Source organism: Vicugna pacos, chromosome 11 (genome assembly GCF_048564905.1).
Source record: "Vicugna pacos chromosome 11, VicPac4, whole genome shotgun sequence".
Classification (NCBI taxonomy): domain Eukaryota; kingdom Metazoa; phylum Chordata; class Mammalia; order Artiodactyla; family Camelidae; genus Vicugna; species Vicugna pacos.
The window spans coordinates 78,747,550-78,769,951 of NC_132997.1; the positions used below are offsets into that span (position 1 = coordinate 78,747,550).

At 37.9% G+C, this 22,402-nt stretch overlaps 1 protein-coding gene across 9 annotated transcripts in view; it reads right to left on the reverse strand.

The window, feature by feature from the left end:
- Positions 1-1,693: 1,693 nt before the first annotated feature.
- NT5C2 (5'-nucleotidase, cytosolic II) overlaps positions 1,694-22,402 on the reverse strand; it is an 80,675-nt gene continuing 59,966 nt past the window's right edge. For 6 of the 9 annotated variants that reach the window (XM_072971805.1, XM_072971802.1, XM_072971807.1 and 3 more), the window contains 15 exons: positions 20,315-20,432; positions 19,404-19,499; positions 13,265-13,356; positions 13,070-13,127; positions 11,952-12,045; positions 11,253-11,306; positions 9,196-9,279; positions 8,131-8,172; positions 6,917-7,024; positions 6,586-6,652; positions 5,697-5,867; positions 4,386-4,437; positions 4,210-4,270; positions 3,735-3,911; positions 1,694-3,153 (listed from right to left, as the gene is read on the reverse strand). In XM_072971805.1, coding sequence (XP_072827906.1) covers positions 2,908-3,153; positions 3,735-3,911; positions 4,210-4,270; positions 4,386-4,437; positions 5,697-5,867; positions 6,586-6,652; positions 6,917-7,024; positions 8,131-8,172; positions 9,196-9,279; positions 11,253-11,306; positions 11,952-12,045; positions 13,070-13,127; positions 13,265-13,356; positions 19,404-19,499; positions 20,315-20,432 — 1,520 coding nt within the window. In that variant the 3' untranslated portion in view covers positions 1,694-2,907. Of the gene's footprint in view, positions 3,154-3,734; positions 3,912-4,209; positions 4,271-4,385; positions 4,438-5,696; positions 5,868-6,585; positions 6,653-6,916; positions 7,025-8,130; positions 8,173-9,195; positions 9,280-9,560; positions 9,637-11,252; positions 11,307-11,951; positions 12,046-12,758; positions 12,897-13,069; positions 13,128-13,264; positions 13,357-19,403; positions 19,500-20,314; positions 20,433-22,402 lie in introns of those variants that run through there. The other 3 variants (XM_072971803.1, XM_031682680.2, XM_072971808.1) reach the window with 3 other exon arrangements.

Below are 22,402 nucleotides of genomic sequence, written 5' to 3' on the forward strand. Positions count from 1 at the left end.
TTCCCACCATCAAAGAAAGCTTAAATAGTTTCCATAACATGGAATGTGGACAAGGCTCCTACCCTTAATGCAGACTTGGATATGCAGTTGTTTGTCTCAGGCTATTTGCGGTGAATAAGCAGAGTATTTTTAAATTCTCTGGCAGCCTTGGAAAAATTGCATGGCTTTAAAGTTGTTGATAAAATACTTTTTAAATAAATACATCTGATTTAGAAATATCTAAACACGGATAAAGTACTTTTAAGTCTGGCATGTCAGTGCAAGTGGCTTTTTTAAAGTGGGTTGCTTAAAAGCAATACTAACATGTCTAAACGATTTGTAGCTCTAAGTTATTCTAGTTAAGACCCACTTCTAAAAGCATCTTAAAAAGAGTATCTTGCAGGGCTTGCTTTCTTATTTTAGGTCTCAGCAGAGCTATGCCTATGGTAGAAGAAAATTTAACACTAAACTTTCTTGACCTTAAGTAACTTTTCTGAAATACACCACCTGAGCTTTAACTGACCATCTTTGTAGAGATGAACGTGTGGGGCAAGCCATTTTGCAGAGGCCAGACTGGGGTCTGCTGTGCCCCTGACCAGCTGCTGAATGTGCTGGGCTGCCTGATGCTTTACAAAGTCTGAAACTAAGTGGTGTTTTCCAAATACCCAGGAAGGAAGTTCTGAAAAGAGTTGGAAGAAATGTCTACTTAGTCTAAAACCCCTTAGGGTTTTGTTTTTAAAGTTTAGCTTCCTTAGCTATTAGCAACAGAGAGAAACTCACATCCATGTATTAACAAGTCCAATTACAGCTGCTCTGAGTAGCTCCCCATGGACCACTTACTCCCAGCACACTCTTCTACCAGGAATAACTTATAGAGAAGCAACAGCTCTGCTGAGTCTTAGACGCGTGCGGAATCCTAGCTCTTTAAAATGTATTTTGGTGGTCCTGAAGAAAGCTATAACCAGTAGTGGAATTCTTCAGTTCTGTGCTTTTCGCTTCTCAATCTTTGGACCCAATGCCAGAGACACATCTGGCTGAAAAGAAACTTAGATAAGGTCTTACGTGAATAACGTAATACAAAAAGTGTGGTAAATTAAAGCAACATGATCGCGTTGGTCCTTGCTCTAACAGGAGGAATGTGTGAAGGTGCTGTGAAATAAGTTAGTGCTGTAGTTGTTATTGGTCACTTAGACATTTTTTGGCTTTGAGAAAATTGAAGACCATGTCAAACTGGGCAGCATCTCCATCTTGAATGAGAATAATTAATAGCTGGGGGTGACCACAAACACATTCTCTAAAATTTAAAATAGGAGCAGTATCTAATTGCTACTTGCAATAACATTTCTAACCTAATACTTGAAAAGTAATATATGTTCCTAATAGATACCAGTTAGAATGTATATTTCTTGATGTGACTTATATAAAGCCATATAAATTGAAAGTGGTGAGGTAATATGGCTAAGTTACTGAGCTGTGTTCCCTACCTACAAAATGATTTAAAAAAAAAAAAAAAGGCCTTATCTCACAGTCCTGTACCAAAAACCTTTCCATGAAAAAACTGAAGCCTATTTAAGTGCTATGTATTGAGCACAACTAATGGTTAGACTGTATTTCCTTTAAGGGAAGAGAAAGCCAAGTTGACAGCACTAACCTAAACCTAAACCCACTTGAAAACCAGCAGTTGCTATAGTTGTGCTACAGGAAGGGGTCAAAGTCAGTATTAGAAATATTATACTTTATTGAATTCTAGAGCATCTAATCTATCTTCCCGTGTTGACAAATGACAGTAACAACAGAAGAAACATGAAGGTTAAGGTAAGAATCTACACCACTGTGAAAAATGTTGTAACAACTTTCACTGTTCTAGTGTGAGGCAGTTATAATTCCTTAAAGTTTACAGTAATGATCCATTCTTGTTCAAAACAACAAGAAATGATTTCACTTGGGATTCTGAAGTGAACTTACTCACACAGATTGTGCCCTCTGCTTTAGTAAAGTTCTGGCTTACAGAGCCCTCTTCCCACACTCTAATTTGAAATACAGCATGAGGATCAAGAAGGCTGGAATGGGTGACATGGGCTACGCTGTACAACCCACACTAGTGAATTTTACTCAGTTATGCTGTAATACAAGAAGGAGGTTCTTTTGGGGCAGCCTGCTCTTTTGTCCTCATTCAGCTAAATTCTATAGACTTATCTGAGATGAGAAAAAGACTGTTTTTGGATCATAAGCATTTTTGCTATCAATCAATCAAAAAAATGTAGAAAGGGATGGAGACTTCTGCCTCAAAATGAAATCACTGTAGTTCATTCCAGACTGGCCATACAGCAAGTAGAGAACACTTCTGCAAAGCCACTGACAGCAGCCTTACCAGAGTCACTGAGGACACTTGAAAGCTTGTAAAAGGAACCCTGACCTGAACAGAAGCCTACATTTGATAAGGGAAACATATTTCTCCATTGACACATAATACTTAGGTAATGCATTGAAAAAGATGGATTTGGAGTAAGAGCCCAATTTGTACCATTAACATTTTTGGATCAGCTTTTCCCACTGTCCTCCTTGCTCCACTCTGAGACCCTGCACCACCCTTAGTGTACTGGATGCACTGACATACTGATGCTGAAACAAGACAAGGAAACAGTGTTACAAGCCACGATGGAGCAGCTGCATGCAGTTCAGCCCAGCTTTATGATGACTTTCCTCCAGTACAGATTCCATTACAATTGTGAGCCATCTGCAGAGTGCAGACACACAACTAAAACAAGTATCTCCTTATTAGAATATTTTAAAGTCTTCAGAAACTTGCCAGATGTACCTCTGATGAAGCCCCCCACCCCCACCTAGAACCCACAAAGGGACAGCTTTTCCTCCTGTGAGTCCTGCCAGAACTTGTTTAGTGGGTGCTCAGAGTTTTGGTTTTCCTCCTTATTCTTCCTCTTCCTCTTCCTCCTCCTCCTCCTCATCATCATCTTCATCATGGCAGTGTGTAATTTCCTGGGGGGCCAGTGGGAAGAGGTTAGGGGGTTTAATCTCACTAATTGACCGTGTCAACTGGTGCCGCTTGTAGTCGGTATCTTTGAAATCCACTGATGTGCGGTTCCGGGTGGCAAGGGGCGACTCCATCTCATTGATATCTACGTGTGTGTGTTCTACTGTTGATTCATGAGGCATCTAGAATGAAGTCAGAGGTTCAGAAAGCAGGCAGAGCAAAGCAGCTGTTTCCCAGATCCTAATCCCTCTCCCTTTATTAGATGGCCGTACAAAAGCACCTATAATGGACCAGAGGCCAAGTCAATTCAGACACTGTATCTTCCTAGAAATTCCTAAAATTACCTATTCTATTTTCTCTCCCCAAACTCTCTCAAAACTGTATCCTGAAATTGGATAAGATGGGAGAGAAGATTATTAGTTCCTATTTCATAGCAAAAAAGTTTTGAAACATACATCAGTATTAGAATGAAAAGAAGATAAAACTACATTTCTCTCATTTAGCACCAACAATAGAGGAATGTCTTCACTGTTCAAACAACTTTTGAGAGTACATTTCAGAGTAAAGTTACATTCTGTAACATTTCTGCCTTAATCATACTTCCTCAAAGACTCCTTTTTGGGCAACCATGTGGCCTGGCTGTGGGCTATGCACATTAGAAAGAAATGATCTGAACTCTCCTGAGCCGTGCCACAGATCTACTTGCAGATCTTGGCCTTAGTATTTTAACTGCAAATAGCAGCTTCAGCCTGTATTAACTTACCAGGACATGGGCAGCTCTGAAGAGGTAGCTGAATGGGTAATACAGCAGATTGATGAAAGATGCTGCATAGAGATCAGCATAACGCATCACCTGACTGGCGAAGAGGGTCTGCCGAGAGCCACTGCGAAACAGACTTCCCATCATCCCGTAGCACATGTCCATGTCATGAGTTACTTTCTAAAAGAACAAGATTAAAGCTTGTGGGGAGGGTATAGCTCAGTGATAGGGTGCTTGCTTAAACATGCACGAGGTCCTGGATTTGATCTCCAGTATCTTCATTAAAATAAGTAAATAAATAAACCTAGTTTCCTCTCCCAAAACAAAAAAAAACAGTAAGTAAACTAGAAGGGAAAAAAAAAAAAGATGAGGCCCAGCTCATTCGACAAATATTTACTGAACATGGGCTATGTGCCACTCCCTGTATAGTTACTTAAACTTTATTTTCCCAGGTTTCTTCCAAATCCCATCTGGATACCTTGATACGTCTCTGGATGGAGCTAATGTCTGGGCGCTCATTGCTGCTGCTGTCAAGGTGCCTGGAGACAAGAAAAATCCAGTGAACACCTCTAGAAAGGATGTCTCTTACATCTAGGTGACTCCTGAAGAAGTAGATGGTTTTAGGGAGGAAAATTTTAGAAGTAGGAAACTTACTTGTAGAGTTCAGCCAAGAAAATATCCAAGCTCTGAAGCTCTTCAAAAAGTGCTAGAGTTTGGAAGAAAAATGAAAATGTCTTAAGTAATTCAAAAAGCACCTTGTTTTGAACTACTGCCTTCCGGAAAACCCACTGACACTCTGCTTGGAATGTGGCAGCAGATGATAACAGAATTTTCCTCTTTAACTGCCTTTCCTCCTACCTACTTAAAACCACCAACTGGATACAGCTCTCCCATCATGCTGATGCTGAGCTTACTAAGTGCCACTACATACCCTATCTCAGGTGTGTCAGCAAAGTGTTAACAGTTCCACTTTTAGAGGAAAGAATCAGTCACAAGTCCAAAAAAACAGAACCAAAGTGACTAGATTTCTAAAATTCCATAGGTGGAAAGCTAAAAATGTAGGCGAAAAACCAGATAGAAGCCCCACCGAGAAGTATGACCAATAGCAACAGCCACACCAGGTGCGTGTTGTGTGTGTTCCAGCCTCTCTCAACCTGGGCTCCCCAAAGAGGATTAAGCTATAACGTACTCACTGTATGTAACAAATTCTCTATCTACCATCTTTGAGAGAACTGAGACTCACTCAAATCATTTTCTCTGTTCTGTGCCTAGGTTGAGCCTATCTCCTTTCAAACATACTGCTTCAGTTAAATCTCAGCAGCTTATGAGGGTAGGCATTATCCTCATTTTCACATTTGAGGAAACTAAGGCACAGGGTATCTCAGTAATTTGCCTAAGGGCACGTGGTGGAGCCAAGGTAATACCAGAGGCAGTGCCTTCCACCACACTGAGTGACAGTAGCGAGGACTGGCTGGAGAACCTGTGTGTGTGTCAAACATCTTTACACAACTAGATCCATAAGTTCAGTTCAGTGAGTATAGCTCACTTCAGAGAACGCCTCATTCTCTACTTCTCCAGGAGCTGACTAGCACTCAGAGTCACAGATAAGGGCTGGGAACAGAGAGGTTGGGACTAGTACGTATGATGGGACAAATACGGGACTACAAAGGAAAGTAGAGTTCATGGTTTAGGTACTACTGGAACAGAACTCAGAACAGTAACATTCTATACGTAACTGAAAGATTCAAGAAGGCTGAACAAGATAACCTCTCATCTCAAAATTTTGGAGATCTATGAAGTATCTGGCTATATGAGAAGGTGTCCAAATACGAGGGCCCATCTTTTGACTACCTCTGACCTTCTACATATAAAGTAATGGTTCATCAAAGAGAACTGATTCACAGCTGACCATTCAGATATAAAGTAGCTATATCAACAATTTATAAAAGAGTAATGGCTCCTTACAACTCTTATCAGTCCAGACATGCAGTTCCTGTGCAAGCTCAGGAATCACCAAGAAGGTTCGCCACCCTTGCCGTTTCTTTGATTTTAAAATGTCCCCAAAAATATGATCTCCAATATATAAAATGTCTTTGCCCTTGGCTCCCAACAGATCACAGATTGTATCAGATGAGCCTGAAATAACAGAATGAACAATGAGAAAACAAAAATGTCTTCATATTAAAAACCAGCATGCCAAGTATCCTAACCATTAAATACTGTGCAGATTAATTTTACTCTTTTAATTGTGTGAGGAACAGTCTAGAAAAAGGGCTTGCCTTTCTTAAAGACAAAGACTTACTAGGTCTTTTTTCATCAGTCTTTTTATTGCCTCTAAGACAAGGCCTTCAGCTCCACTGTGCTGATCAAAGCTCTTGATCACCAAATTCAAGAGCAACAAAACTACATGTCTCAGCTCTAGGGATTATAACTCTCAAAAGCAACACTGCCATTTCTCATCACGGATCTGCCATGAGTTGACTTTGCTGAACTGTTGCTCACTCCAACAAAATATGCATCTGTGTCCACAGGGGCTCCTAAAACCCCCCTGAGGATTCCTTGGGAACCACCCCAAATGATTCCAGACACAGGAAATGCCTCAGATGGGTAAAGGAAGATGGGGAAAAACTGATCCTTTTAGTGAAAAAACAAAGATTCATTAGTACATACTAACAACTTCTTAAGCCCATTTTCCCTGACTCCTGTCATATTAGTGACTGAAGTGTTTCCCTTCAGTAGATGGTATCTTTGGAATACTAGAAAGCATAGGTGGCACTGTGCCAGGAGGACGCTGAAGCTTCCACAGTGGGAACTGAGCAGACTTACACTAGATAAAGGGAAGTCTGTGACTCACCCCCTGAGTAGACGATGCCATGCTGTAAGGGGCCTGTGTAGGTACCAATTTTCAGCTTGCCAGTTTTCTGTGAGAAGAGAATATGGACTTTGTAATGCTTTATCATTCTATCACCATCGCCACCCAAAATGCTACATGGCTAGGCAGCCAGATGAATGCTACATTTAAATTACTCAGCCATCTCAATTAATACCAAAACTCTTAGATTAATTTCGAAAGAGAGATATGGCTAATAAGTGAAAAATACCTGTTTCCTTAGGGAGAGTAGGAGTGAGGAAAGGAGAAACATGAAGCATAATGTGCTCGCAGATAGATCATCCTCTCAACTTACAGTATCCACCTGACGCAGTACGGTGCCTTCTCCAAAAAAGAGTGGTTTCCGTGCATCCACCAAGATCAGGTCAAAGTAGGACTGCCATGGTCGATGGGAGCTCCCAGGCTGATAAGGGAGAAACAGCAAAAGCCAAAACATCACTAACATCCTAACCTTAAGGCACTAATATTTGATCTCACTCAGATGTGAGGAAATGTAGAAATACTAAGTATAACCAGAAGAGCCCACTATTTTATTGAAAACACAATGTGGCATATTATAAGCCAACATCCTTTTGGAGGCAGGCAAAGTGAAAATATAAGTAATGACTCTAGTAATCTCTGTATTTTAAATCGTTTCACCTACTTATTAATTTATTTCATGAAGTTTAATGTACAAAAGAAAGTGTGCTCACACCCTAAAATGGGCTTAAGAGGCTCAAAGGGGCTAAGGGAGATGTAAAACAAATACTTAAGAAAGATTAAGAAAGAGGCAGATTAGCATCAGAACTGAAGTATACAAACTAACATGGAACTATTATTAGTAAATTTCATGGGTTATGTTCTCACAATGATGGCTCCAGGTGCACACTGGCCTTTAGCTCATATTGCAGGCTAATCATAGCACTAATACAGAAAGTATGCCTATCAACATTATTTCCAACCTCAACTGGAACCATGGCATTAACCTTTTAAAGTCAAGCTGAAGAGCACTGCATACTGTGCTTTTGGGTCATCTCAAATTCAAAGAAACCTAGTGACTAAGTTGCAATAAGTATTCCTCAAATCTAGGTACAGCCAAACTGCAGGAATGAAAACTTCTCTGCTAAGCATCAAGGTTACCTGTTCTCTTGGCACAAAACTCAGCAATAATTAACAGCAGAATCTAGACGCTGTCAAGAATATACACACTTTCTCTGTTTCTTTTAATCAAGTTATCTTCCTCAGCCTGAAAATTCCTTTCTTTGCCACACAAAATTTAACAATTCTGTATAAACTTCTTGGGCATAAAGTTATTCTGATCCCATCCTACAAAACACCACATAAATCTCTTATTTCTGTCTAGTAAGTTTTCAAACTGCTAGTGACTTTAAATTATACTAGCTCTTGCATTACTTCTAATAATGAAGATTTCTGTATGGCTCCTGACCAATTCCTTACCCTCAGTATTCCAGGATGATTAAATGCATTCATTATTATTAAAGCAATGGTCTATTAAGTTACATAGAGTACCTTGGGGCCATGTGGGAAATCAAACAGGTAAGTCATAATTTTCTGGAAAAAAAAAATCCAACATAAGGTCCAATACTACTTCTGCAAAAGATATGTACCTAAAAAAATCACACACAAGCTTTTCATAAGACATGTCTTTTTCAATATAGGATTCATCACATTCCTGTTTCTGCTAAAGATTTATGAAATCATGGCAGTGGAAGCCAGAAATTAATGCTTCATTATAACAAACAAACACAAGCTTCTGACATTCTCAGGAGGACACAGGCTTCTTCTGGGAGACATTTTTATACAGATTTATCCATGTACTCCTATCCAATTCTAGTGGACTGGAACACATATGTAGAGGTAAGGGGCATCCGAGATAAGGCCGTAGAGAAAAATAATGACTCACATGAAAACAACATACTTGACCTCCTTACTACTGTTCCTAGGCCAACCAAGCCAACTTACTTGCTTACTCCAAATCACCAGATTTCTAGATCAAGATTTTAATAAAGAGAATTGGGGAGCGCTGAGCTTCTTGCTAGTACTATGAACTTGTAACTGTCAGCAAAAATACCATGAGGTTAAAGAGTTAAACAGACTATTCTATATGCTTTCCTTGTGGCAAAATTTTTTTTAAGTTAAGAGACAGTAAATTTTGAAGGCTAAGAATCAAAACATCTTTGCACCATCTATTGCTGTCTGGCTCCCAACAGTAGGGAGGGCACGTATGCACACATGTGCAATAAAGGGTATGACTTCTCAAGTTTATAGAAATGATGAACAAAGAGACAGAGAAGACATTTAATCAGCACAAATGTTTTCAATAACCCCAAAATGAAAACCTTCAAGTAGCCAATTGTAATCAGGGAAAATAATCAAAAGAAATATTTAGAAAAATTTGAGAACCGCTCTAATGTATGCTATATATTTTCACTTTTTTCATTCTGCTTTCAAAATGAAATGGCAAAAAAACTACCCTCACTTAATAAACTACTATCTTCCTAATCATCTTCACAGTTCTTTAGTCCAAAATAATTCCTTTGTATAAATCAACAAATGTGAGTATTAAGTACTTACATCTGTATATTTATAGTCACTGTTGGTGGCAAGAAATACCTTCCCTACTTCTTTCATCCGGCTCAGAAGCAAAGGCAGTTTTCCCTGAAATGTAATCATGGTGATGAGTGAAACAATGCAAACAAAGATTTTCCTCCACTTAAGATGGGGTTATGTCCCAATAATATACCGAATATGATAGCTAGCCTCACCAACCTTAAACATGCTAAGAACATACATTAGCCTACAGTTGGGCAAAATCATCTAACACAAAGCCTACTTTATAATAAAGTGTTGAATATCTCTTTATTAAATTTTTTAAATTAGTTCATTAAATTATTTCTGTACTGAAAGTGAAAAGCTGAACGAACGTATCAGCTGTTTACCTTCGTGACGGTGGGGCTGACTGGGAGCTGTAGCTTGCTGCTGCTGCCCAGCATCTTGGGAGTACCGAAGGGCATACTGCTAGCCCAGGAAAAGACCAAAATTCAAAATTCGATATACAGTTTCTACCAAATGTGTACTGCTTTCACACCATCGTAAAGTCAAAAAATTTAAGTCAGGGACCATCTACATATATTCATTTGCACTGTGGAGTAGCCATACACTGGACTTTTGTTCCCTGAAACAGGAATAGGGGACATCCTTTAAGGGATGGTTGGTTGGTTTCAGAATTTTGCATTTAGAAGTCCACATTATCACTATGCATGAATTATATACATAACATACATGGCTGTATAACAGATTTATATATAATATATATAAAATGATATATAAATTATATGCTTATTAAAAATATATTTCTAACTTCCTCATTATGTCTGCCTCAAGAAAGGGCTTAAATTACTTTGTTCTCTTAAAGTGAGTGAAGTGTGTCAGAGACTAGGAGAAGCCAATTTTAAACATCAGCTAAGTACCCTATGGAGAGTGTTAGCTATGGCTTCACTGTGTATACTTTCATTTCATGAAACACCTTGCAGAACGAAATGATGTGTGTAGGATGCAAGCTAGGAATGCCCAGACCCACCTGCGGATACATGAGGAAATTCTAACTCCTGATGTGACCAGAAAGAAAAACAGCCTTTCCTTCTCTCACAGTAAATAGGTTCCCTTCACTCAAATTCTCCTGGATCTCTCCTGAACCCTTCAATGTTCTTTCTTGAAACAACAATCATGGGGGTGGGAATGGAGGAAAAACAGGAGGTACAAAGGCTGAAAATAATAAGAAATCTTTACCAAAGTACTTTGAGAAAATATTGCATTCCTATATGAAATAAGGAAGACATATCTCATCTCAGTGCTGTGTGTGTGTGTGTGTGCGCACACGCTTTTTATTTTGAAACAATTTGACTTACACAAAAGTCGTGAAATTAGTACACAGGGTTCCCATATATTCTTCATTCAGCTTCCCTTAATATTAATATCTTAACCCCAGTACAATGATCAAAAGTAAGAAATTAAGATTGGCACAATGTTATTAACTAAATTATAGATATTTTAAAATTTTACTAGATTTGCCACTAATATCTTTTAAAGTATTTTAAATATTTCCTCATTATTCTCTGTTGATAGCTTAAAGACAGTTTAAGTAAGTCACACATACGTACATTTTTGAGACGACCTAGCACTGTGGTTATGATTCAGGTTATATTCAGCTGTGACTCTTGGCTTTACTACTTGCTAACTGTATGAAGTTGAGCAAGTTATTTAATCCTCCCAGCCCCACTTTCTTTGTCTGTAAGGCAGAGGTAACTCAGGGTTATATGGAAGATTAATGGGGTATTATGTGTGATCAGTTGGTACAGTGATGTGCACACAGTAACCACGCTAGCTGCTATTGCTATAATTAGAGCTAAAAGGACAAATGAAATACTGGGTCTTCTTGCCTATCAACAAACAGGAAAAACTAAGACCTATGCTCCAGCTGAAAATTCTGTGATTATACTTGGCATGTGTTAAATTGCCAAGACAAAGAAATATCTTCTCTTGTCCATTTCATTATAAACAGGCTTGTTATTAATTTCCCTAATAGGTAAAAGAAGCTACCACGCAGATCTATTTTTCTCTTTATTACTTACATCTTTGACTACATACTTCTCAAGATTTTCAACTGTCTTTTCCTTAAGGGAACCCTAGAGGAAGAAAAAAAGAAAATAAAGAACAAAATTTTTAACAGTTTACAAGAACAACTGTGTCTATTATCAACCTAAATGCATTTTTTGAGTATTTCCAGAATGGAAAAGTAAGTAAGATAAAGAAGGCCAGGATAAAGTGGTAGACATGATTTGCTGCAATTATGCCTCCAAAATGTTTTTAAAATAAAAATTATTTTTATTTTAAACTAAAAATCAAAAGGCATTTCATATTTTATTTGGTACAATTTATAATAAATGTAAACATAGTAATATTAATTAGTCAATGTTATTGGGCAAGTGGGAGGTATTTGCAAAAAATAAATGGACCATAATCCTCCTCAAAGATATGGATGGTAAGTATCATCTTAACACTAAAATCTCTTCTAGTAAGTTTGGGAAATGCAAAATGAAAAAAGATCCAGAAGCCAGGCACCACCACTGAGAAAAGTCAGCATTACCTCTGTAAGCAGGACAGCTAAAGATAAGGACAAAAGAATTCTAGAGAGCTATCAATAGGGACAAATCCTTTTTAACTTTTCTAAACAGATGAAAAATCCTGCTCTATTTACACTTGGAAAGTTAACGTTAGACCATAAAAACACATGCCAGACAGAGAGCAGGTGAAGCAGCAGCATCTAGTACCTTGTAATGAACCCAGTCAACTGCATCTCTTACATCCTGGAACATACTCCGGTAAGACATGAAGAGGTCTCCATCTTTAAATCCTGTTTCACAGCTACAGAAAGATGAAAAGAACATGACAGGGAATCCAAAGGAGGGTAAACAAAATGAATATCAAACACTGCCCAGGGGACCCACAGGTTCCACTGTCACATGGATAGAGGCTGTGTGGCTAATTCAGAAAATAATTACTCCCTAATGAAAATCCACTTTGACCACCAGAGATGACTATAGTGTTCAACTGAATACAATAATTGTGAACAGATACAAAATGGTAGAATAATATACTGAATGGAAGCTAAAAGACCAGTTCCAAAAATATCAGGTTCTTTTATTTATCACTTTTAAGAAACAGGTTCCCATCAAAGAAACATTTAAAATGAGTAATTCAGGTGCTCTCCACCCTGACTTTTCTGACAGTGTCTAGGTACAAAGGCATTGCCTATTTTCTATTTATCTTAGTGAGTTAGTGCTCCACCAAATTTAGTGCCTTAAAGTGGATAAGGCCTACAGAAGATAAGAAGTTAGCAAACTCTGGCACATATGGCTGAACTTACAATTCCCCCTAGAAAGGAAGGATAACTTGTTTAAGACTTAAGCAACATTTTACTTCAGGGAGGATAAACAATATTTCTTCCTCAACCAAATCTTGTTGGGCCTGGGAATGAAACTAAATTACCATCCCTGAAAGGCTCCTGGGTAGCTGCTGTGAAATGAGTTGGGGGGTTTTAGTGCAATTCTGCTTGGACAGATAATCATCACACAAACCTCCCACTCAGTTGTCACAATTAGCACCTCTGCTGGCCGTCTTCATTCCCAGGAGAAGCCAATCAGAAGTGGTCCCTTCCAAACATGGCTGCAGCACACTGGCAAGGAGAGGGGCCGTGTGGGAGGTGAGAGCCTGCATGGAGCTGCTGGTGCTGTCCCATCTCTCAGGCTGGCAATGTGGCATCTCTCACTAGCACTAAATTCACTTCAGAAAAGCAGAAAAGACCTACAATGGCCAGTTCTCTAAAACCCTGTACATTAATTTTTTTAAAAAAATCAATTGGGAAAAGAAAATTATAGTATACACATACCTGGTATATCTGGGACAATTAGTAAAAAAATCTACTAGGCAGGCCAACAGGTAGGTCTCTGAAAAATGAAGAATAGATACTCATAAGCTGTAAGTGAGATAATTCAAACTTGTTTCATTATCTCCCCTGAACAAAGGCAAATGATCATGGAAAGACGGGAAAGCGTTAGTACATACAAGCACAGAGTAAGTCTACCTGGTAGGTTGAATAGTGTGTTCAGAATGTAAAATCTTTCAGTGTCATCTCGTTGGATAAATTTATTTGGATACTGCTCTCTAGTTTCTGGTCTGAAAGAAAAAGTTTTAAATTATCAATAAAAAATTAACATAATAAGTGAGAAATATTCATCATTCAAAAATTCATTCAAATATTTTGGTGGCTATGTGCAAGGCAAGGTTCAAATGATGTATGTGGGTAGCTCTGAAGATGAACAAGCTTGGTTCTAGCCCTTAAAAAGATCTGTCTGGTCATGGAGGTGAGTCACATACACAATTATAACAAGGTAAAAAGTCACAACTACCACAAGAAAGGTGTGAAGAGCCATGAGAAAACTGAGGAAGGGGAGACCATTTCAACTTAAGGAGAGAAGTGAATGTGGGAATGTGGCAAGGAAAATCTAGGAAGGATTCATGAAAGTGGTGGCATCTGAGATGGTCCTTAAAGGCCAGGTAGAACAATTCAGAAACTAGTCCAATTTGAGCATAGGAAGGAGAACAGAGAAAAATAAAGCTAGAAAGATGAATTGAGTCAGATCATGCTGTTGTTCTTATACTTCATTCAGGGGCAACAGAGTGTCACTGATAGTTTTTAAAACCGTCAGAGCTGAACTGTAAAAAATACTAAATTAGTAGCAATATTAGGATAAAATAGAGGAAAAAATGTGATGTGTTGAAAAGATGGCTACAAATTCTTCCTATCTCTTTGTTATGTGAATTTGCAGTTCTTCTAATTAAAAGGTTCAGTCTATTTCTCCATCCTTGAATACAGGCTTACATAGCAGCAAATGGGATCCAAGCAGAGATTTAGAAAACACTTGTGTATTGGGGCTTGCTTATTCTTGCAGCACTTGGAACTCTGAGACTGCGATGTGAATGAAAGTGAAATAACCCACCGGAGGATAAAAGGCTGTGTGCAGAAATGAGGTGCCCCAGCCAACAGGCTGCCAACTGTCAGACATGTGAGTGAGGCCATTCTAGATCAGCTGAGTAATCCTAGAAATGCCCAGCTGGTCATTGTTTTAAGCCACTAAGTTTTGAAGTAATTTATTATGCAGCAAAAACTAACCGACACAGAGACAAAGGACTGAGAAATCAGGTGGTTACCACAGTTAGTCCAGATGAGAAGAGTGGGGACATGTCCCAGACTAAGGGCAAAGGAAATTAAAAGGTAGAATTATTTAAGAGAGATTACCAAGATAAAATGAGTAAGACCAGACAATTGATCAAATGTGGCAGATGAGGGACATAAGATTCAAAGATGATGATGCTCACACTAAGGTATCTCTGAGACAGTTGGGGTACCATTAACTGAAACATGAAAACTAGATAAAAAGTAGATATAAGAGTTTTATTTTGAATACATTAAGCTCTAAGTAAACATTTTTACAGGCAATTAGAAGCAAAGGTCAAGAACTTAAAACAGAGATTTAAACTTGAGAGATAGCTGGGATCATCTAATGCACAGGTAACAGGTGAAGTCATGAAGACTATTTATATATGAGACCGCTGAGAGTGAAGAGAAAAAAGAGAAGACTGGGAACAGATCCACAAAGAATATTTAGAGTTTAAAAGAAAAAGTCAGTGAAACAAACAGAAGTTGTCACAGATGCATGAGAACCTTGGAGAGTGAAATAAAACAGTACAAGAAGAAGAGTTAGTATTAATAAAAAGTATTACAGAGAAACCAAAAGGGAGAAAAACTAAAATACAAAAATGCACAATCCTCACAGTGAATATATGGAGATTAATTAATTTAAATAAAGGACACCAAATTTAAAGTTCATACTCAGAATAACTTGGGCAAATTCCGTTTGAGTTTGTTAACCACAAATGGCATAAACTCTAGTTAGGAATATAAAGTCACATCAGCTCCCTATCTTAGTCATCCTTCTGAAATAAGAGTTTCCAATAAAGAATAATTTTGTAGAATATCACATCTTCTAGCCTCCCAAGATTTACAGTAATGAAAATTAAGGCTGAAGAGAATAATGATATGCTTTCCTTAGCCAGGTTTAGATGACACTGTCCCCTTACATATAACATACTGTCTTATTTCCTTCATCATTGAAGAGTAATTCCTTTATATAAGGATAGTTAACAGTTATTTATTAGCCAATTAGAACCCCAAAATTACATAATTTAAACAGAATGTAACTGCTAACTGTATTTAAGTGTCAAATCATGCTAGTATACATTTAAAATAAAAATTAATGGGGAGTTAATGTATCATAAAAGCAGGGATACTAGACTTGGAGCTGGGAATAAAACAATTACAGTACAGTACTGCTAACTTTCTGTGACCCATAGAATAAAAATTTGATCTTGGTATTATCCTAGTCTGAAACTTTAAAAGCCTTTACCACTGTCTGAAAAGAAGCTCTACCTCATTGGCAAGGCATGTAAGGCGACACCTGGTGGAGCCCTAACTTCCCTTTAACCTTGTCTACCTCTAGACTTCAATAACTATCTCCCTTTCCCTCCATCTTCATTCTCTCCTTCTCCATGGGCTTTTTTTTAGACTCTAAAGACTACAGAGGTAAGTGTTGTTTGAATGATTCTACATTTATTCATAAATGACTTACTTCTTTTTTTTTTAATTGAAATAGTCAGTTATAATGTGTCAATTTCTGGTGTATAGCATAATATCCCAGTCAAGAGAGTGTGTGTGTGTGTGTGTGTGTGAGACACACATACACCACACCTTCTTTATCTATTCATCTGTCGAAGGACACTTACGTTGCTTCCGTGTTGGGGCTATTGTAAATCGTGTTGCTATGAACACTGGGAAATACATCTTTTGTCTCTTGTAACAGTTTTTATTTTGAAGTCTATTTTGTCTGATACAAATATTGCTACTCCAGCTTTCCTTTGATTTCCATTTGTGTGAAATACTTTTTTCCAGCCCCTCACTTTGAGCCTGTATGTCTTTCTAGATCTGATGTGAGTCTCTTGCAGGGAGCATATATATGGGTCTTGTTTTTGTGTCCATTCAGCCAGTCTACATCTTTTGTTGGAGCATTTAGTCTATTTACATTTAAGGTAATTATCGTTATGTATGTTCTTATTGTCATTTTGTTTTGGGATTTGACTTTGTAGGTCCTTTTTCTCTTTTCTTTTGTTCTCTTGTGATTTGATGACTATCTTTAGTGTTATGTCTGGATTCCTTTTTCTCTTTTTGTGTGTGTATATCTATTATGGATTTCTGGTTTGCAGTTAGCATGAGGTTTTTGTGTATCTGTGTGTGTGTATATGAATATATATAAATATATATATACATTTTGTATGTATGACTGCTTTAAGTTGCTGATCTCTTAATTTCAAATGGATTTTAAATACCTAGCATTTGTACTCTTCTCCCCTCATGACTATTGTTTTTGATAACATACTTTACTTACATCTAATTGTTTTGTGTATTCTTTAGCAGATTGTGAATACAGATGATTTTGCTACCTCTGTCTTTCAACCTACTAGTTTGTGTATAGATGATTTCCTACCTTTACTGTATGGTTGGTTGCCTTCACTGGTGAGCTTTTCCATTTCATAATTTCCTTGTTTCTAGTTGTGGCCTTTTTGTTTCTGCCTAGAAAAGTTCCTTTAGCATTTGTTGTAAAGCTGGTTTGGTGGTGCTGAATTCTTTTAGTTTTGCTTGTCTGTAAAGCTTTTGATTTCCTCAGCAAATCTGAATGTCTGTAAAGCTTTTGATTTCTTCAGCAAATCTGAATGAGAGCTTTGCTGGGTAGAGTATTGTTCCTGACTGTAGGTTTTTCTCTTTCATCATTTTAAATATATCGTGCCACTCTCTTCTGGCCTGCAGAGTTTCTGCTGAAAAATCAGCTGATAGTCTTATGGGAGTTCCCTTGTATGTTCCTTGCTGCTTTTCCCTTGTTGCTTTTAATATTCTTTTTGATTTTTGTCATTCTGATTACAATGTGTCTTGGTGTGCTCCTCTTTGAGTTAATGCTGTGTGGGACTCTGTGCTTCCCAGACTTGGGTGACTGTTTCCTTTCCCAGGTTAGGGAAGTTTTCAGCCATTATTTCTTCAAATAATTTCTCAGGCCCTTTCTCTCTTCTCCTTCTGGGACCCCTATAATGTGAATATTAGTGCACTTGATGTACCCTATAAGTCTCTTAAACGGTTCTCATATCTCTTCATTCCTTTTTCTGCTCTGCATACTGATTTCCACTACTCTGTCTTCCAACTCACTGATCTGCTCTTCATATCCTTTAGTCTACTATTTATTCCTTCTAGTATATTCTTCATTTTGGGTACTATATTCTTCAACTTTGGCTGTTCCTTATATTTTCTAATTCTCTGTTAAAAACTTCTAACTTCTCACTCTGTGCATCCATTCTCCTCCCGAGTTCTTTGATCACCTTTATGATCATTACTCTGAACTCTTTCTTAGGAAGACTGTGTATCTCCCCGTCATTTAGCTCTTCTTCTGGGATTTTACCTTGTTCCTTCATCTGGAACACATTCCTCTGCCACCTCATTTTGTTTAAATTATTATTTGTATTTTTATGTATGTGGTAGGTTAGTAACATTTCTCAACCCTGGAGAAGTGGCCCTCTGTAGGAGGCATCCTATGCATCCCAGCCATGCATTCTCTGCTCATCACCGAAGGATCAGGGGCCAGCTGTCCCAGGGTAGGGACTAGCCTGCATTTGTGGATTCATTCAGCAGGGTGTGGGATCATAGTTTTCCTGCTTCTGGTGTCTTCCCCCGGCGGGTGAGGCTGATCTAGAGGCCCTATGCAGGCTTCCTGGCAGGAGGGGCCAATGCCTGCCCACTGGTGGGTGGAGCTAGGTCTTGGCTCTTTGAGGGTAGCGCTGTGTCTAGAGGTGGCTGTTGGCTCAGGAAGTCTTTAGGTAGCCTATCTGCTGATGTGTAGGGTTGTGTCCCCACCCAATTAGTTGTCTGGCCTGAGGCATCCCAGCACTGGAGCCTACAGGCTGTTGAGGGGAGCCAGGTCTTGGTACTAATGACCCAAGATGTCAGCCTCTAGGAGAGTGCATGCAAATGAATACTCCTTGCTATGTCCACCATCAGTCTGTGTCTGTGTCCCCAGGTTGAGCCACAGCCATCCCATGCCTCCCCAGGAGACTCTCTAAGACCAGCAGGTAGGTCTGGCTCAGGCTCCTATGAAATTACTGCTTTTGCCCTTGGTCCCCATGTGCTTGAGATTTTGTATGTGTCCCTTAAGAGTGAAGTCTCTATTTCCCTCAGTCCTGTGGACGTCCTGCAATAAAGCCCTGCTAGCTTTCAAAGTCAAATGCTCTGGGGGCTCCTCTTCCTGGTGCCGCACTCCTGGGCTGGGCAGCCTGACGTAGGGCTCAGAACTCTCACTCCTGTGGGAGAACTTCTACAATGTAATTATTCTCCAGTCTGTGGGTCACCCACTGGGGATGGGGGTATGGGATCTGATTATATCGCATGTGCGCCACTTTAACCGTTTCATTGTGGTTCTTTATGTCATTAGCTGTAGAAGATCTTTTCTGGTAGGTTCCAGTCTTTTTCATCAATGGTTGTTCTGCAGTTAGTTGTGACTCTAGTGTGCTCATGAGAGGAAGTAAGCTGAGGGTCCTCCTTCTACTCCACCATCTTGGCTGCTCTCTAACCTCATGTTTTAAAAAATTTTAACCACATGATCAAACATTTGAAGCTATTCATCAGAATACAAAAAATAATGTATTAGCTGTTAAAAATCTTAGTCATTTACATTGCTGTAGTTTTAAATTTTTCAAAGCACTTTTATGTGCATACCTCTTCTGAGCAGCTACCTAAGAACTGCCTTAAAAAGGAGAAAATAAAAGTCTTAGAAATTCAAAAAAGTCAAAGCCACTACAGTTCTTTTTGGGCCAACTGCAAGATCAGCTTTGTCAAATTCTATATAATTAGAAGGCATGTAATTTAAACAAAATGTAACTGCTCACTATGTAAGCCAGTTTGGGTCCTAACTGCCTAATAAATAATTGTGAAGTATCCCGATGTAAAGGAATTGCTCTTTAATATCAAGAGAATAGGAAAATACATTACATTTGGGGAGACAGTATCATCTTCATATTGTTTGAATATAAAATACACTAGAAAGAGGCCAAAGGTTCTTTGCACTCACCCCCTTATGAAGTTAAATCCATGTGCACAGACCAAGAGGTTTCCATAGGCATCAACTTTCAAAAGATTTCCATAAAGTGTGTCAAAGACAAGTCCCCTATGTGAAAATGAAGACATCATCAATAATGCAGAGTAACACAGGCAGTAATCTAATGCAGTAATTACTCAATCACGACAAACCAACCCTTATCTTATTCAAGTTTTATGGCAACTCAAGTATGTTCAAAACAATATAACCTGAGAGGCTAAAGTGAGTAAATAAAATCTTAAAAACGAATCCCAGAGCAACTAACAAATATTTTCTCTGTCCAGATAAATAACCACAACTGTTTTATGTGAGGAGTAAGAGCTTAATCAAACAAGGTGTAAAAAATACTACAGCTAGTTCTATTCTAGAGTAGTATCTCTTTTAATTTCCTTGGACAACTGAGCTGGCTTGTATTTTCCTCTATTAGATGTTGTATATGGGACATATTTGATGATATCTCAAAATAAGCATCATCTTTCTGAACCTCATATCTTTCCTATCAAATCCAGAAATGCAAACTGCCAAGAAGGCTCCTGATTACCAAGTTAAATACATTAGCAAAACATGTAACTGCTCTCCAACAGTGTCAGGTAGGAGCATTTGCGATTACTGCCCATCAGTTTTAATAATCTCTCTTCTTTCCCATAAATAATCTCTCTTATTGTTCTTTAATAACAATAAAGTTCAAAGTTCAAGTCAAGAACACAAAACACATGGTGTACATGAAAGGTTCATGGTAATTTCAGAATCAACACCAACTAAAAACAAAACAAAAAAAGAACCTTTTGATGTTTTGTTGTTGTTTTGGTTACGGATGCATTTGGAATTATTAATTTGGGGGATAGAAGGAAGGGTTTTAATCCAAAAAAATCTTGAAAAATTACCTGGTAGGGAATGTAGAATCATAAGCAAAGCTGAGCAGCTCCTGAGGATAACCAATAGAAACTAATCTCTCCACAGTAAGCTCAAAGCCAAGGGACTCATACTCCGGGGACTTGTACACTGCATAAAGAGGAGGTTCTCATTAAAAGAATAGCCAATTAAAAAAGAAGGCAAATGAGTGAATTTCTACTCTTTCCCAATTCCGCTCTCGTCCTAAATCTGCCATTCTTCTTTTCTTTCAAACTCCATGTTTTGTACTGCTCCGAGTAATCACAGAACTCAATTGCTAATCTGTGGAAACAGGTCATATTATAGTAAGAGGAGCAGCAACAAGATGTATTATCAGGCATTTCAGAACAGCTCTTTGATTCTTAGGAAACCTAATCCAACATTTTTTCCCCTTTACCTATTCTTTCACGCCCAAGATCTAAAGGCAGGAAAAACAAGTAATATGCACAGCTGTGATATTAGCCATGAGACTAGAATTAACATAAAACTAAATAAATATGTTAAAGTCCTCACTGATATGCATAACTTGTGTAAGAATCCTTCAACATTAGGTTTTTTTAAAAAATCAATCTATTTTTTAGAAATCCTGTCTGGCTTGGTAATTGCTTTATACTCCTTCTCCAATGAGCATAATTCTATTTGTTAGGATTTATTTGTTTTCTTTATCAGCCCTAACAATGTCATAGTCATCAAAACTGCATTTTACAAATTATCACTACTAAAACAATCATAAAAAGACATATCTGAGACAGGGAAATCTGGATGTGAACTGGCAATTAGACTTTGAAGAATTATAACTCATTTTATAGACCTGATTATGGAAGAATGGGTATGTGCAAATACACACACCACACACACACACACATAAAATATATATACCTCTTTATCTGCCAAAGAGAATACTGAGTACGTTACAGGTAAAATAAAATAGATTTTGGAATGTGGGGGTTTCCTCTTTAATATGTATGTCTGAAGTTTTCTATAATGAAAAAACTTTTTAGAATCACTGCGGTTCAGTATAAAGAAAATGTTGCTCCTTTAAACAGATTTCTTCCAAATGAAATATTTAAGTAAGCAACCTTCCATCAATCTCCAGGAGTGGGTAAGCCATATTAAAAATAAAAATAAAATGACCTACAATCTTGCTAAATGCCAAATGAGGAAAAAAGAAAATTCTATTCTTACGTCTCATAATAATGCAACTGTTATTATTATATTATAGTTGTAGCTATGATTAACAGCTCAAACTGATTTTTCATTACAATCAGTCTGCCTATCCAAGTTAGTGCTAATATTTTAATGAATATGACTCAACTTTCTCTTTCCAAAAACAATCCTTTAGAATATTTCTGGAAGCAGATATAAGAAACCGGTAATACTGGTTGGTTGCCTTCATAGAAGGGAATTGAGCGGCTAAGAGATGGGGAAGGAAGGAGACTTTCATGTACCTTCTTAAGTACCTCTGAAACTGTAACATACTCATATATTTACACATTCTTTTAATTAAATTGAAATTTTTAAAAAGCAGGGTGAGTTTTTAAAAATCCTTTAATAAACAACTGTCACATTTAAAAAGCCTAAAAATTTTAAGGTCCTTTAGGAGATGATTAAGTCTCATCTCACCAGAACAGTGCCTAAAGAAGCTGTCATTTCTTTTGTTGCCTCAGGGGTAATAATAATTTAATACTAATGCTAACCCTGGCTAACATTTTCAAAACTGGCTATATTTTTTTCTTCCCCTCAATTCCAGCCCCATCCTCAACCCTCCCGCCCCCCAAAACTTTTTGAAGCATCAGGTGTGGAATTCTTAAAAGTAGATGACGTATACTGTGGTAAAGAAAGTGTTATATATTCATACACACTACCAGAATAAGAGCTGGTGTATTATTATAAAACCAGGAAAGCATGCTATCCAATGATGTCAAATTGAATTATTTTGAGACATATACAATAACATCTTATCCCACCCCTTACTTCCACTTCAATTGAAAATAAATCTCATTTTAACAAAATTTCCATAAAACAAAGATTACTTCTCAATCCTAACAAAGTCCCACTTATTTCAAACAATATTTAATGGA